At 41.8% G+C, this 15438-nt stretch overlaps 2 protein-coding genes across 6 annotated transcripts in view; one reads left to right on the top strand and one right to left on the bottom strand.

The window, feature by feature from the left end:
• Nucleotides 1-1084: 1084 nt before the first annotated feature.
• Chchd7 (coiled-coil-helix-coiled-coil-helix domain containing 7) lies at nucleotides 1085-3723 on the bottom strand. 2 transcript variants are annotated; one of them, XM_051166049.1, is made up of 3 exons: nucleotides 3584-3723; nucleotides 1971-2069; nucleotides 1085-1248 (listed from the first exon to the last, which is right to left on the bottom strand). In XM_051166049.1, the coding sequence occupies exons 1-3, from the start codon at nucleotides 3635-3637 to the stop codon at nucleotides 1144-1146; spliced, it is 258 nt and encodes an 85-aa protein (XP_051022006.1). In that variant the 5' UTR covers nucleotides 3638-3723; the 3' UTR covers nucleotides 1085-1143. The 2 variants fall into 2 exon arrangements, with proteins under 2 accessions (XP_051022006.1, XP_051022012.1); XM_051166055.1 differs by lacking the exon at nucleotides 1085-1248 and having other exon boundaries at nucleotides 1597-2111; nucleotides 3576-3723.
• Nucleotides 3724-6607: 2884 nt separating this feature from the next.
• The window catches only part of Plag1 (PLAG1 zinc finger), a 39238-nt gene continuing 30407 nt past the window's right edge, over nucleotides 6608-15438 (top strand). For all 4 annotated transcript variants that reach the window (XM_051159778.1, XM_051159786.1, XM_051159749.1 and 1 more), the window contains exon 1: nucleotides 6608-6796. The gene's annotated coding sequence lies outside the window, so the exon portion shown is untranslated. The remainder of the gene's footprint in view (nucleotides 6797-15438) is intronic.

The following is a 15438-nucleotide window of genomic DNA, read 5'->3' as shown; positions in this document are numbered from 1 at the left end:
ACCACAAAACGTTTTCAATCCATTTTTCATTCTAACAGAATCACATCCAACAATCAAGTCAAGCCACATGTGGTGGCTGTCATGTTATCCCAGTGTTCATGAGACTCAAGTGTGAGGACCCCACCCCACCCCCACGATCCAGGCCAGGCTGGATTACATTGATTTTGAGAGCTTGTCTCAAAAATAAAATAGAAAAATAAACATCATCTGGCCTAAAAATTTGAGCTAGGTTTTGAACTGGACAATTCATTGTCAACAGCCACTGAAATGATGTTCTTGATTAAGGACCAGGTGATGGAAAGGGACATAACAGTTTGCTTTGTCTTCACAGAACATGTTATTATTAAATACACAACAAGCTGTGAAAAAGTAGTGGGAATAAGGGGGCGCCTGAACTATCCAGTAGCCACAGCGAATACTCCCGTTGTTTGCTATCATTAAGTGAAGTAAACTCTAATCTCACCGACGCTGATTCATCTGATGAGCCCTATATGTTTCCTGTGCTCCTCACCCTGAGATCCCACTTCTAGTCCATTTCTCTTTTTTGACCTATCACTGTGGTTCAAGAACTGGTGCCAGAACCCTGGAATTAAGCCTTTGCTTAAAGAAGTAACAGTTCTGTGCATGCCGTTTACTCAGCAGTCTTCCTGTGTCCATTTACCTCCTAGTGAAGGTACTACCCATAAATGTGCTGTGTGCAGCTACAGGGACGACTCCCAGGCCTGTGGCCCATCACATATCTACCTACAGCTTAGCTTGCCAATCATCTCTCCACCTCATTCCTCCTTTAAACTCATGACGTCTGTTCCTTCCATCATTGTGTTGCTTTCACCATTTCCTTTGTAAAGCCTCAGCAGTCTGTGCTCATGCTAAATCTCTTTCCAGACCCAAGAGAGTTCAGTTCCCACAGCCCCGCCTAACACTCTTGTCCTTCTACAAAGGACAGCATGGTAATAACATGTTCTCGTCACAGCTCTGAGAGCAGACACCACAGACTTGAGGTTAACTGAATTCTATCTCACTGTGTACAACTCAAAATTGTCTGGGACAAAAACCAATAAAGTCTTAAGATTTCAGTAATCATGAATTTACAATAAAAATTCATCTGCTTCAAAGTTCTAGAAACAACTTTAATGCAAACACTCAGTAAGGCATCTTTTGCATTGCTCCCAAAATTTCATCTCTCTCTGCTGCTGTAGGCATAGACGGCTTAACTCCATTTTGTCTTCTTTGGACCATGACAGAATTCTGTGTATAGGCATAAAAGAAAACATCAAAATCAGTCACGTATTAAATGGCAATAATTTGCCAGTAATTTTCTACTGTTTCTCCAAAAGGAAAATACTAAAACCTAAGTTTTAAAACTCAAAAACCTACTACCGGAACTCCAGATGTTTCAGTCTATTACTATTTACACGGAAGTGATTATCTCTGCAGAAAACACTACTGGCAAGAGATGGGATAGGAGCATGCCACTGAATACACACACAAGCGTGTACACAGTCCCCCTACAAATGCTGTGCATAATTATTCAGTGAAACTAATAGTCTATCAGAAAAGGAAGAGGAATCAACATATTAAGGAAAATGAGACCATTTTAACAACTGTGATTGGCTGTTAGAAAGCAGGCAGAAACGTAAGCCTAATGAGACGGAAGACATCAGGGTAAACTGTACTTTCTCTTCCTCTTCAGGAAATCCAAATTTATAAAAAGGCTATGACTAAATATATTTATCCAGGAAGACTTACTTGTATTAAAATGGGAGTCTTAAACGTTGGAATAGAAGGAAACACTCTCTCAAGGACACCATAGAGTTGATATACCACACAGAAAATAAGGTCAAACGTTAAGTTTCCCTACAGCCATCACTGGGAAGACTGTTATTGATTGATTGGTTATTGATTGATATCAGCTTTAGTCACAAGCCTAAGAGCAGAGTCTTAGAAAAAGCTTGACATGCTGGGCTTACCCAGAATCGTCGGCAGTTTTTGTACTTCAGGAAGTAATTGGAACACCTGTCCCTGTCATAGTTGTTTTCATCCATACATCTGGTAGAAGCATCAGATTCCTTAAAGATGTAAAAGAGTAATCATTTAAAATGTGGAATGTGCTCCAACCAAACACAAAGACTTCTGAAGTTGCTTCCCCCCTGAACAGATGTAAAATGGTTTGTGTTCATTTTAGTAGGTAGACTTATAAAACTCAAATAATACAGCCAGCTATTCCAGAAATCACTCAACTTAAAAAGACATTTTTTTTCCCCCAGCCTGGGCCAGTTTTCTAAGTAACTGATCCCATGAGTTTGAGCTAAAGACTGATGGGAGGCTGAAGTAAGGTATAAGGTGCTCTTAGCATCAGCAAGAACTACACAGTTAGCACCCTCCCAACTCTCTTTGCCTTGCTTTCATCATTTCCTTTCCTGAGAAGCACCACCTTGGAACAGCCCCAGCAGTCTGTGCTCATGCTAAACCTCTTTCCAGGCCCAAGAGTGTGCAGGATCAACAGAGACCAGCCTTCCAACTCTAAGTGCAGCTCTCCTGGCTTGCCTCAATTCTCATTCTGACTTGATGTTTGATCTTAATGCTTGTTTTGAGATTCCGAGAAAATTACACAAGTAAATGATCTACATCAAGGCAGCCTAAATTAGCAGCATTCATCTAGATGCAATTTTGGCTATCGTTCAGTCCGTTATGCAAGCATACTATTACCTATGCAACTTTAATAGTTATCATTAATATGACTTCAAAAAGAAAGTTAGGGCTATGAGTTTAAAATGAAGTAGGTACCACTGGTAATTAAACTTAAGCTGTCTAACCTAGAAGCAGATTGGACAACAAGCTTCAAAGTGAAAGGTATGACTATGAGAAGCTATCTAAAATAAAGTTTCAAATGGACAGGGACTGTGCTTCACAATCTAAGAAACATACATTACCTAAACAATACTTAATACAGCGGATGAAAAGAGAATATACAGACCAATGGATGTATACTGTAAAATGTGATTTTTGAAAAACCCATACAGGAAGGTGGATTAGTGCTCCTCATAGCAACACTATGACTGTTGCACTGCATTTCTCAAGACTGGCAAGTCCACAACAAAGTATTACAAGCTATACCTAATTAATGCAAATAAAAACGTATTATTCCAACACAATGTTGTTTATAAGATACCTTTGTGAAAACCATTAAGCTTAAAATAAGCTAGTCCTACTGTCAACCTGTGACTCAGGCAGGTTATCTCAAAGACAGATTAAATAATTGCTGTGGTTAAAACCATTGCTTTTGAATTTGCTTTATTGTGTCCCCTGTTCAGACTAAAGAGTTTCTTTCGTGTTACTACGCTTGTCAAGTTTTACAGTAACAACCAAGCACTGTTTATTTCACAATTAAGTGAAAAGAAGGGTCTTTGTTAGCTATAGTTTGGTCATTTTTAAACATTACAGTGAAATAAAATACGCTGGCCAGGAATCTCTTTTCACAGAATAACACTTTATTCAATAACTGCATAAGACAGATGCCCACAAAATTAAGATTGGTTTTCCCAAGTTAACACTCATGACAATGAGAAACAAACCAGCATACCAACAAGCAAGGATTTACGTCAGGGTCTCTCAGCCGCCGCGTGACCAAGGGCATCTTGTCTTCTCACCGAAGGTAGGTGGGAAAAAAAACAGATCAGAAGGAAATGACCAGAAAATGTCCTCAGTCTCACGCACACTTACAAATCTCATTCTCAAAGTAGAGGGCAGTAAACAAGGAAATACGGTGAATATATAAAAAGCCAAGTTAACTGCTTAGCTAACATTCTAAAAAGCCATAGTTTTAAAAACAATGAAAAAAATTTTGTTTGTTTGTTTTTTGTTTTTTGAGACAGGGTTTCTCTGTGTAGCCCTGACTGTCCTGGACTCATTTTCTAGACGAGGCTGGCCTTGAACTCACAGCGATCCACCTGCCTCTGCCTCCCAAGTGCTGGGATTAAAGGCGTGTGCCACCACTGCCCAGCCAACAATGAAATATTTTCTTCTAGCACTACCTCCTATTTAAATAATACTTCCCTGGGTTGCAGGAAGTCAGGGAATGCTACTGTGGTTCTATAATTTTCCAATTCAAGTCTTAAAATTACAGCGTTACAAAAAGTTTTTTTTTTTTTTCGATTAAAGACACCACATTACCATAAGAGCCAGTTAGTTATTCCCAAATCAAATCATGAAATCGGTCTACCAGCCATGGTCAAGGACAACTGCTCGTCAAAATCCAGTTCAAGTGAAACTGGTACGACAATTCTCTTCAAGGGCTAGTGGCAATTATTTCAGAATGGTATTTATTAGACTCACTATGTTGATAGGACATTGATGAGCCACCCACCATCTTTGAAAAATCCCTGTACTGAGCTTAAGGGACTGATCTGGCTTACATGCCCAAACCCTGCTCTGGTTTATAATCTTTTATCTACCTAAAAATCAAAGTAGGTTTCAGAAAAGGAAGACAGTATGGTGTACACAAATCTCCTGAGTTAAAAAAAACCAAAACAAGCATGCACGGGCAGTTTTAGAAGTCTGAGTTTTTATGTGGAATCTCACACACACACACACACACACACACACACGTTAAATGAAATAATACATATTCAAGAAAAGTAACGCAAGTCCATAAACTCCTTCCTGATGGTGAATGTATTCTGAATCAATCAATGGTCACCCAGGCCAACGTCTTCAATTCTGAGAAAGATCAGGAATGTGATTACTCGGCAGTTCTTTAACTTTCACTGTTCACCAAATAATTATCTCTTCCATGGCCTTCATTGAAAATATCCAGCCAGCAGAACCACCTTGACAGGAAGGAAACTCAGGACAGAACGCTGCTATAACTAGAAGGCCTTCCTCTTCGGAAGAAGGGACTTTACGGGGCTGCCTATTCCTAAGAGAATAATGGGGCTAAGGAAATCTACAGTCTCCTCTTCCATGTCTGTACTGTCATATCTTCACAAAGTTCCACTTGATTGTTCATACACCATACATATAGTAATCTCAACAATAATCCGATCCAGACATGACTCAAGCTGCGCCCTAATCATGAGAGAATTCTGTTCTATTTATCATCAGTCAGAAATTCTTTACAAATACCTACACGACACAGGTATCAAGTTTGCTGCTTCGGGCTATCCTCGTTTTATTGCTTTTTATTCTGGAGCCTATATACAAGTCACTCTAAACATGGATTCCCGAATGTCACCTCTTCCGTGTAAACTCCTGTGTTAACAGCACTGGAAGAGGAAATGTCAATTTACATGGAGGAGTGGGGCTGAAGGGCAAGATGGAGTGCCCTGCAAAAGAGGCCTTATCTGCTTGCTTTTTGACGGGGCAGGAGTGAACAACTGTTACAACGCCCTACCACTTCCAAGATGACATTCAGAAAGAAAAACCAGAGGTCTGAGGGAAGGCTGCAAACCTACAGTACAACTCTTAAATCTACTCTAAAAGGCAAAACTGCTTACCAAAGGAGTTCCTGATTCCCACTCTCCTCGTAGCTTCGATCCGTAGTGGGGGGGAAGGGCACGTTCCTGAACAAGTCCAGGCCCCCAAGCTGCTCAAAGTCTGGTCTGTAAGTTGTTAAATCCGGAAGCAGAAACACACCACGCCGCCGTAAACCTGGGTGTAGAGGGACCAGGGGCAAAAAGTCAAGGTACACACCACCGGGAACTGGGAAGTCCGAGAAGAATCCCAAAGGATGCGACTCCGGGACCGCACTGCCTTCCGGGGTGCCGCTCCGCAGTATCCAACGGTGGACAGCTGGCACAGGAGAGCACGACATTGGGGCTAGGGAGGGTGAGGGGAGAAACCACAGTGAGGGGACCCAGGGAGGACAGGGCGGGGAGTGACACAATCCGGGATGCCCAGACCTGCATTGGGTCACCTTCCGCTGCCCCGGCCGGACGAATCGCGTGGCGCGAGCAGCGGCAGGAGCATGCCGCGGACGGTTTGGAGCCACGAACTAGGGTCGGCCCTCGGCTGGGCTGAGTGCTGTCCGGGACTTGCCATGGAAGGAGGGAGGGGCCGGAGACCACTCACCAAGGGCAACTACACCACCAACACCCTAGCCGGCTCCGGCTCCAAACACGTCAGTGGCTCACGCAGCAGGACCTTAAGTAGCGCGCACCCCAACGTGCTGCCCCCGCGCCCCCCGTTTCAGACCGTCCAATCCGCGCGCGCCGCTGCCGGATTGACAGGCGCGCGGGACTCTGCGAGGTGGGGGCGGGCACTGTTCGCTCCGCCCCCGGGAAGCGGGAGGAGGGCTCAGGTTGGAGGAGTGGGTGGGGCTCTGAGAGACCCCGCCCTCTCCCCGCCCCACCGCGCCCCCCTCCCTGCAGGCTCGCTCTTAACACTTGGGCCTAACGGGCAGGCGTGCCAACCAATGGGGCCGCAGGGATCCTGCGGCGGCCGCACGGACTGGCCGGGCCCGGGGCGGAGCGTGAGAGGGGCGGGCACCGCGGCGGGCGGGGGCCAGGGCGGGCCGGCGGGCGGGCGCGGGGCGGGGGCGGCGGCCGAGCGGGCGGGGGGAGGCGGCGGTGGGCGCGACGTCGGCGGCTGCGGCGGCGGCGGCGGCGGCGGCGGCGGCAGCTGCAAGTTGAGCTGCAGGGGCAGCGCATACACTACAATGGCTGCTGGAAAGAGGCGTAAGGAAACAATTTCCAGGCCCGCCGCGTCCAGCCCGAAATATGAGAAAAAAATTATTAGAAATTCCGCGGGCGGTGTAAAGGCGGCGGACGGGCCGGAGGGAGGATGTTAAAGCCCCGCGGTGAGTTCTCCCGGGGTCCGGGGCGGCGGGGAGGCGTTTAGCGGGAGGAATATCAGGGTTATTTAAATTATGGGACTAGCCGAGGGGGCAGAGGAGCCGCGGCGGCGGCAGGAGGAGGAAAAGTTTGTGCTACTCCCAGCCCCTGCTCAGGACCCCAGAGAGAAAAATAATAATAAAAAAATCAAATAAAATCATGCGGCGGGGCTACGAGGACTCCCGAGGTCGCTGCTGACAGGGCAGGGGGCGACGCGGCTGGGGACCCGAAGGTGAGGTCGGTGGGAAAAAAAAAAACCCTTTTATTCAGGGTCTGGAAAGTTTGAAAAGTTTTCCTCCTCCTCCTCCTCCTCCTCCTCTCTGGTGCTGTGAATATTGTGACAGCGGCAGCGGCAGCAGCGAGAGCGGAAGACATTAGAGACCCGAAAAATAAGGGAAAAATTAATATAAATTCGGTTTTGAGAGGAAACTCTCCGCATTTTCCACCAAAACATCCCGGGGGAAGGTCGCTTCCCAAAGGGCCTGGCGGAGACCCGCGGTCGGCAATATTTGGGGGGCACTGGGAGTGACTTGGGGTAACTTTGCCCCCTTTTCCGAAGAGGTTTTTCTTTTCTGGAGAAATGCATGTGTTTTTGCCCTCCTGCCCAGGTGGGAGAGCCGAGTCGGGGTGCGGGGTCCGCGGGGCGCCGGACCCAGCCGGGTGGCGGTGGGGGCGTAGGGGGAGGGGGTGCTAAATGAAAGCAGGAGATCGGGACGGAGCAGGGACAGCTTGTTGTCAGTATCATAAACAACCAAAATGGAGGGAGAACTCAGGCATATAACCAAATAAAAATTGTTAAAAAATCGCAAAAAATCCCTAAAAATCCGGGATGCTCCCCCCTTTCTCGCTAAAGGTAAAAGTGTGAACCGCCTTTCCCCTGAAGTCCATTTTGACTTTGCAGGGACCAAGGAGTTAATATTTATTTATTTTTTAAAACTTTCGAAGGGCAAAAGCCTTTTATAACTCCACCGACAATGAGAAAACGTGAAAATCCAATGCAAGAGAAGCAAGGGGAGGGAGGGGGAGGTGGTAGTGCAGAAACTGCTAAACTTATTGGTAATGTGGACTGGTCTGAGATGAGATAAACACTATATTTGCTATTTTATAACTCCCTTTTAATGATCTTTGCGGGGCTTGCTTTTTTGAGTAGAAAAAAAAAAGTGATGCCATTTTCTTAATAGAGTTAATATGTGTGATTGGAAGAATAAACCTTTCCGGCTTTAGATTGCATTTTCGTCGCATTTATGTCTCAGGTTTTGTTAGTGGCTCCCTCCTTTCTTTAAACTGGGCTCTCCAGAGGAGGGGTAGAAAGGTGCTGTTGCCCAGAGAGACTGAAGGGCAAGACTGGCGAAGCTTCTGGGGAGGGGTGGGGAGTTGTTTAGTTTCTCCCTTCCTGACACGTTTGCTTCACCTGTTCGCCCTCACTGAGGAGTGTTGGACTGAGGTTTTCTGGTTTTATGTATATAAAAGGATGGTGCCTCTTGCATCACATTGATGTTAGTGGGAAAGTGCTGCTGATGCTGGTTCCACGTGGGATCTGGGACAGAGCAGGGCATTTTAAAGGGACAGCTTCTCTTTTCTTAGGGTTTTCATCACCTATGCAGACTTACCATCTGAGGACCAAAGGCAGAGGTGCTGGAAGTGTGTGGTGATGGAAGCGCCTTCTCTTTCCATTACGCAAGTGCACCCACGTTTAGGAGTGATGGAGGGCGAGGAGGGATAAACAAGCCCAGCAGAAGGTGGATGTGTGTGTGTGTGTGTGTGTGTGGCTTAGTTTTCATCCACGTTGTTCTTTTATGTAACAAGCCCTCCCAGAACCTTTTCATGTTACGTTGCTTTGCTCTGGAAGCTGATTTTGGAAGGAATTGTGGAAAAATGGAAATAGTTGAAGGTGTGTGGTGTAATGGTATAGCATTATTGAACAGTTATGAATTCTGTGCAGTGAGATCAAAGACCCATGTATGCCCATAATGGGGCTTTACAGCCATTTTGTAAAATGCCTACTATTCATTGGCTTCAGGTACACTGAGGACTTCTGGTTGAAAATTAAAGGCAAAGTGGTGAAGATTCCTTCACATTGTAAGCAGTAGACATTTCTGGGGAAGCAGGAGTGGCTCTCATGAAGACCATGGAAAAGTTTACATGTACATTCATTTTTAAAGCCCATCCTATGCATATGTCATAACTTTGCACTTTGAAAATGGAAATGCCTGAAAATCCTACAAACTTGTCGATTTGCATCTTTGCAGCTGAAGTGGTTTGTTTAACAAGGAATGTTTCCTAATCGTCCGCTGCTATCGGCTCTTGTGTCTTAGACGTCCACAGTATTTTCGAAAGGTGAAATGTGTACATTGTTAACTGGGCTGTATGTAAGACTAAGACTGATCTGGAATGGAAACTGCTTGCATTCAGTTTCCACGGGCACATGGAGCTTGGGAAATCTCTATTTTGCCTTGTTTTTACAATTTATAGAAATGGATTGAAGTTAGAACTGAATTTTTAGACGTCTTAGGCAGTGTTCTCTTTTGCCATACTGCATAAAAATTATTATTTTGAAGTCCATTGTGTGTTAGTTCCTGTTTCTAACTGAACTTTTCTCAGCACCTTTCTGTAAATACCTCCACGAAAACACTATCAGTGTCCTGTGAACACATCATCTTGTGGTTTCCCACTTTGGAAACAACTACAGCTTTCTACGAAGTCACTAAAGAAAGCACAGTGTCACAAATCACTATTAAATCATGGTGTGTTGGAAAGAGATTACAAATATCAATAAAGAAGATAACCCCTCCCCACCAGAACCTTCTGTCCACAGGCTTCAGAATTCCGTCATTACTTATAAGACCTCTGAAGTTCATTTTGCATTTTCATTGTGTTTCTAGCTCGATAGTTACTTTGTCTATAAGTAGTCCAGGATTATGTGTTATGCTTAAAATACATGAGATGTTTGGATCCACAAACCAAATACTAATACCAATAAATTCAATGTCAGTAAAAGTCAAGGCAAGGTGTGCGTTTAGTTCTGTTAGCTCATTGAGCTATTTAAGTTGTTTGGGCACTTCAAATAGGATTCCACCCTTCATTGTCAACCTCATCAGAAGTTCATCTATTAAAGGGTAGTCTTTCTCATGTAGAGTGACATAAACTTAGTGTTTGGGTTTTGTAAAAACCAGCTACTTTTCGAAATTAGAAAAGGCATTCAGAATGCCCAAATGTGTGCCCTGTGACTCTTAGTGTCTTGTTCAGATGCAGAGTGCCACAAGAGCTTGTTTGACTTGCCTGTATCACGGTTTCTTGATGCCTTAGAAATCCTACCTGTTGACCTCCCTTTGCTTGGAACCTATTAAATTATACCAGTTTACAAAAGTAATCTAAGGGTAGCTCGTGCTTCACAATTTTTACTTCACTTAAAGTTAGAGAAACCTCACAGACTAAGATCCTTATCTGAGACTTAAATGCCCAGTGTCACTATTCAAAATTCTAAAAAGAATATTTCTGCTGTGCCAGATGATTCCGTGACTGTGGGCGAACACTGATAGAACTCCATATCTGTGTATTTATTATAATCAAGATATTTCAATAAATAGACATTTTGTAGTTAAAGTAGTGAACTTGTCTTTATCAATATAGTTTGAAATTTTAAGAATGCTGTTTTTTGTTTTAGTATCAATCAAACATGGGACTTTTCTTTCATTATTATCATAATTCTGGTTGTTATCACGTACATTTTCATATGGAATTCTGGAAATTTACCTAAAAATTAAATTATTGTTTTCTCAATTAAATGTCATGTTCTTGGGATTTTAAAAGGTAAACTAAAACCTATATCCATGGCTGTCTTTGAAGTTTGCTTCAGTAATCATTTTTTCTCAAGTTGTGTAATCAAAATGTTCATCCTTCTAGGAACACTTTAATATTATTTATTTGCAGTTTTGTTCTTTGAGAATTTAACATGTAAAAAATTAACCTGTTACACATGAGAGGAGAGTTTCAGAAGGAGAAAAGTGTCTCTGTCAAGAAAAAGCTAAGCAAGTGGGTCAGTTGAAGGTGGAAGGGGAGAAACTGTCCCCTGAGCCATCACTTAAAGTGGTTTAGGGACCTGATAAACATTTTTTTCTGAAGCACTGGCTATGTGGAAAGCATGTCACTCATTGATTGAAAACAAAGGTGAACCCTTATTCCCTTAGTTCTAACAGGAATTAATATAAGCGGCATATTTAAGCAATTAGTAAATGTTTAGGTACCCTTAGAAAAGTATTTACAAATAAGCTCAGTGCAAGGGCAGGGTACACCGGATTGAGGAACTGCAAGGCTCATTGTGATGTCAGAACCCATGAAGAAGAGCTCTTTTCCACTCTAACACACAGGCACTTTAGAGGTGATTTATTGTTGCTTTCTTGTGATCATTTCATTGCTAACTTTTTTGAAATTCTCAAATCTGAAAATCTACTGTGTTACTGATTTTTCTTCACATCAGGGCAGCTTTTATATCTCATTTGCAAATTTAATTTCAGATAGAAATTGAGAAAGTAAATGAGTATTTCCAGGTTATAAATTTTTATGAAAGGTTGGTATGTAGTTATTAACATTTGACATTTTGAGAAAGATATCTGTATAAAAGCCTAATGGAAATTATTACAGAGACGTAGTTTGAGTTTTGCTTTTAAATGTATTGGCCTATCTCCCTGAGGTTTGCAGTCTACCTAGTGTGTTCTCCTACCTAGTGTCTCCTCCTTACAGGGCAGAGTTGACCAGGATATGGTGATGTTGACCTATTAAAGACATCTGAATGCTTTTATGTTCTGATTTTGTATATGTATTGGTGTTTGTTGTTCTTAAGGATTGTCCTTTTTTTTTAAAAAAAAAATGCATATCAAATACAAAAAATGTTACTAAACAAATAATATCAGTTTTTAAAAGTGAAGTAGTGTGATGTTGCAGTAAAATTGTTAGTGTTTAAAGGTCCCTGTATGTCCTGTAAGCAAAGTTACTGCGGGGTCCTGGTATTAAAGCTAACCACAGTGTGTGTTGGGAATTTGAGATGACTACCTATGAAATGTATGTGCACGTGTTGTGAGTGAGCTTCTGCACTTATAGCCTAGGCTAATAGAAAAAGCAGTTTGCTAAAAATATTCCTTTGCCCTGTTTTTTAAGTGAAACCTTTTCCTAATTTAAAATCATATAAAACCTAGAAACATGAAGATGTTTGAGAACAAAAAATGTGGTTTTGATGCCTTTTATGAATCAGACTTTTGAACAGTGTACCACATCAGTGTAAACTAAAATGTTAAAATATAGTGATGAGAAATTGGAGAAATGAGAATTTCAGAATAAAGTAGTAGTTATGGTAAATTTAAAATTCAACTTGTGTGAATAAAGAATAAACAGCTACAAAGCAAAAAAATCACAAATTTATCAGAAAGAAAGAAAGGAAAAAAAACAGAGTGGTGCTTTAGGGATTTGATCAGAGAATGGTTTTAGTGCAAATTGCTAGATCTGTAATCACCTTTTAAAACAAGATTTCCAAAGGCTTTTCTCTTCCTTTAGATGTGGATTAAACTAAATCCTAATAATGATTTTTAGTAATGATTTGAAATTCATATTTTAACAAAGGCAAAAGGAAAAAGTCATTTTCTGCTATTTTTAATAAGATTTTAGAGAGAATTTAAATATGTATTTGTGTGAAATGGTCTGAGAGCCTTAGGGATCACTGAAAATTACTTTCTTTGTTGTTTATCTGAAAGCTTAAAATGTCTTTTTTAGGTTAGTAAAATAAAATTTAAAGCCCCATGCTAAGAATAGTTTTGCTCTGTGCACGTTTTAAGAGAAATTTGAATAATTTCTTAAGTCTTAATAACACTTTAAAAGCTTTTACAAGATAAAGATAAGTGTATTTCACCAGTAAGCCTGTTAATTTCAGAATATCTTAGGTGTGTGCTGCTGATTAAAGGCATATTTCTCTTTCTCATTTACTGCTAAGCAGTTGATGCTCTGAAGGAGAACTGAACCCTGCTGCAATGAGCTCTAGAGCAGAATTTACCTTGTGCTCTGGAGAGTTCTCTGAGAGTGCAGGAGTCCTTTGCAGTGGTGGGTGACAGGGCACTGCAGAGTCTTGAAATCTGTCTTTGAGAATAAGAGTCTCATTTTAAGCCTTTCACTTGTTAATATTTAAATTGTTGTCCCATACCAGTGTTGGTGCATTGCATGTGGGCTGTTTATGATTTCCTATGCTATAGTTTTCAAGTATGAAAGTATTACTTCTCAGAGTAAATGCTACAATTAAAGAGAGCTGCCATCTGGCTTTTTAAGAAAATAGCTATTGTCTGATCAGTGTACATTAGAATCTTTAAGGTGCTTTTTTAAAAAAAAAAACTAAAAATCAATTTTTAAATGAGGACTGTAGACCTTGTCTAAAACGCAGAATTAGAAAGTGCTACCATCAGCTGTGGTTCTCTGAAGATGCATCAGGTGATTGTTCTTGATGGAGAGAATTCTAAGAAACCAAAGCTGGCAGCTTCAGGTTGCTTAGCTTTGCAGGTTCAAAACAGCACCAACTGAATGCTGTTAGTCTGCTCAGTTTTCTCAGGAAATCAATTGTATTTTCTTGTATTGTCTTAGTGCTATAATTACAGCGCCCAAATTAGTTCTCATCATGCCCAAAGGAGTGATGATTAAAAAGGTTCTATTGTATCACCATAAGGCAGTGAAACAGAAGAGCATTTGTGCAAGAGTGCATCCCCTTTCTCAGGTTGCCATTTGTATTTTCTAAGTACAATTTCTCTTCACCACTCACTGTTACTTTGACATGAAATTTGTCATAATTGTTAAGTTTATGAAAAAATTGTTACCTTACGTATTTGGGTAAGACGTGTCATATCCTTTAAATAAGCACTGCTATGCCCAGTACTGTTGCAAGCCCAGCCTCAGACATCAGTTCACTCTCCTAGCACCTTTAAAATTGCTTAAGTAAAGGTTAGGAAATGTTCTTCCTGTGTTTTGGGTAATTTGTTATTGTCTGAGGTAATTAATTTAGTAAATTTCTGTCTTGGTTGAGTTTCTCTTCTAAAATTACTATTTTATTTGAAAAGTGTTGGTAAATGCATGTGATTTCAACATTAAGATAGACTTGGACGTGCAATACACTAGGTAACCCCAAGAATGATGGAAGCAGCCCTTGCAGGAGTTTAGAGGTCCTCCAAGAACAGAAGTGCTGGTGAGTACAGTGTGCATCTGTAGGACTCAGTGACAGAGTATACTCTGCTCTCTCTTAAAGCCTGCGCAGCCTCACACTGATGCTGCCCAGATCAGTGATTTCATTCTGCTCTCTGGACAGTGCATGTGTCAGCCTTCCTGGTGATTTCTTTCAGACTTCTAGAAAAAAAGGTGTAAGGCATGCCTCAAAAATAATTTGTTCTGCATTGTGTTTCGGAGTACTGTATGTGAAGGTGTATCACCATAATTGTTTACCTAAGCTGACATGAAAACAAACCATCAAATAATAAATTTAATTGGACTAAAAGAAAGATTTAAAGATTTATCAGAATAAATTGATTTACTGTTGAAATGACAGAATTTTAATTGAAAGAGCTATTTTTGTTTCTGAATTTGTTTTTAAAGTCCTGGAAATTTGTAAACAACGTAACTGTTAAAAATAATAATAGTAATAAAATAAAATTGAAAAGTCTGGCGGTCTGCAAGAGGTCAGAGCATTTGTCCTTTGATAGATAATAAACATATTTTAAATGGCTATATACATCAAAGAACTTAGTATCTTCAATAATTCATTGTTTTTCAAAGAAAAGTAGTAGCGGAGAGCCTAGTACCCAACTGCACATCTCTTGTGTTCGGAGCTTTTATCATTACGTGTTTACTGGGACAGTGCTACTTCAGGGTTTTAAAAAACTACTATTATCAGTGTTTGTTCGGCTTTATTAAAGCTTTTTTTGTACCACTTTTACTTCTTAAGTATGCCCCTGTTCGCACAGCATGCTGTTCTTAAAAGAGCGGGCTGCCCTGAAGCACTGCTAGCTGCAGCTCAGGTTGTCTCAACATAGGCACTACAGGTTCAGCTGCTCTGCTCGACACTGGCCCAGTGTCATACTTGAATGAAATTACACTCAATTCACCCATGATTGGTCACTGCAGGAATAAGAGGAGAAAGCAGCTTAGAAAAGAATGACGGATCCCGTTCCGAGGCTGACTCATAAGAGTCTTCTTGCAGTGCATGGTTCCTCTGCCAGAATTAAAAGGAACTTGTTAATTAAAACCAAAATGCCCGTGTGTCTACGAACTTTTTTCCCTAATCAGGATTCAGACACACTAGTGTCCTTCCATTGGCATCCAAGTGTGTTTGCTGCTTGGCTCTGCTCTGCTCTGTGCTGCCACCCTGTGTATGGCAGTGCTGCTGCGGCAGGCACACAGTTGCCGTGTTATCAAGTGGTAGGGTTCTGGAGCACCCGTGGACGAGGAGCGTGCAGGCTGAGCTGAGCGCGGACGCTGTTGTGCATGCTCTGCCTCTGTGTGTGGTGCTGTGCTCCAGCTCTGCAGCTCCGAAGTACTGTATTCAGCTGCCAAAAAGGAAAACTGGGAAAAACTTTAAAGGTAAATG

Source organism: Acomys russatus, chromosome 2, assembly GCF_903995435.1.
Source record: "Acomys russatus chromosome 2, mAcoRus1.1, whole genome shotgun sequence".
In the NCBI taxonomy this organism is placed as follows: domain Eukaryota; kingdom Metazoa; phylum Chordata; class Mammalia; order Rodentia; family Muridae; genus Acomys; species Acomys russatus.
The sequence above is the reverse complement of the archived record's forward strand: the minus strand, read 5'-3'. Positions and strand labels throughout refer to the sequence as shown.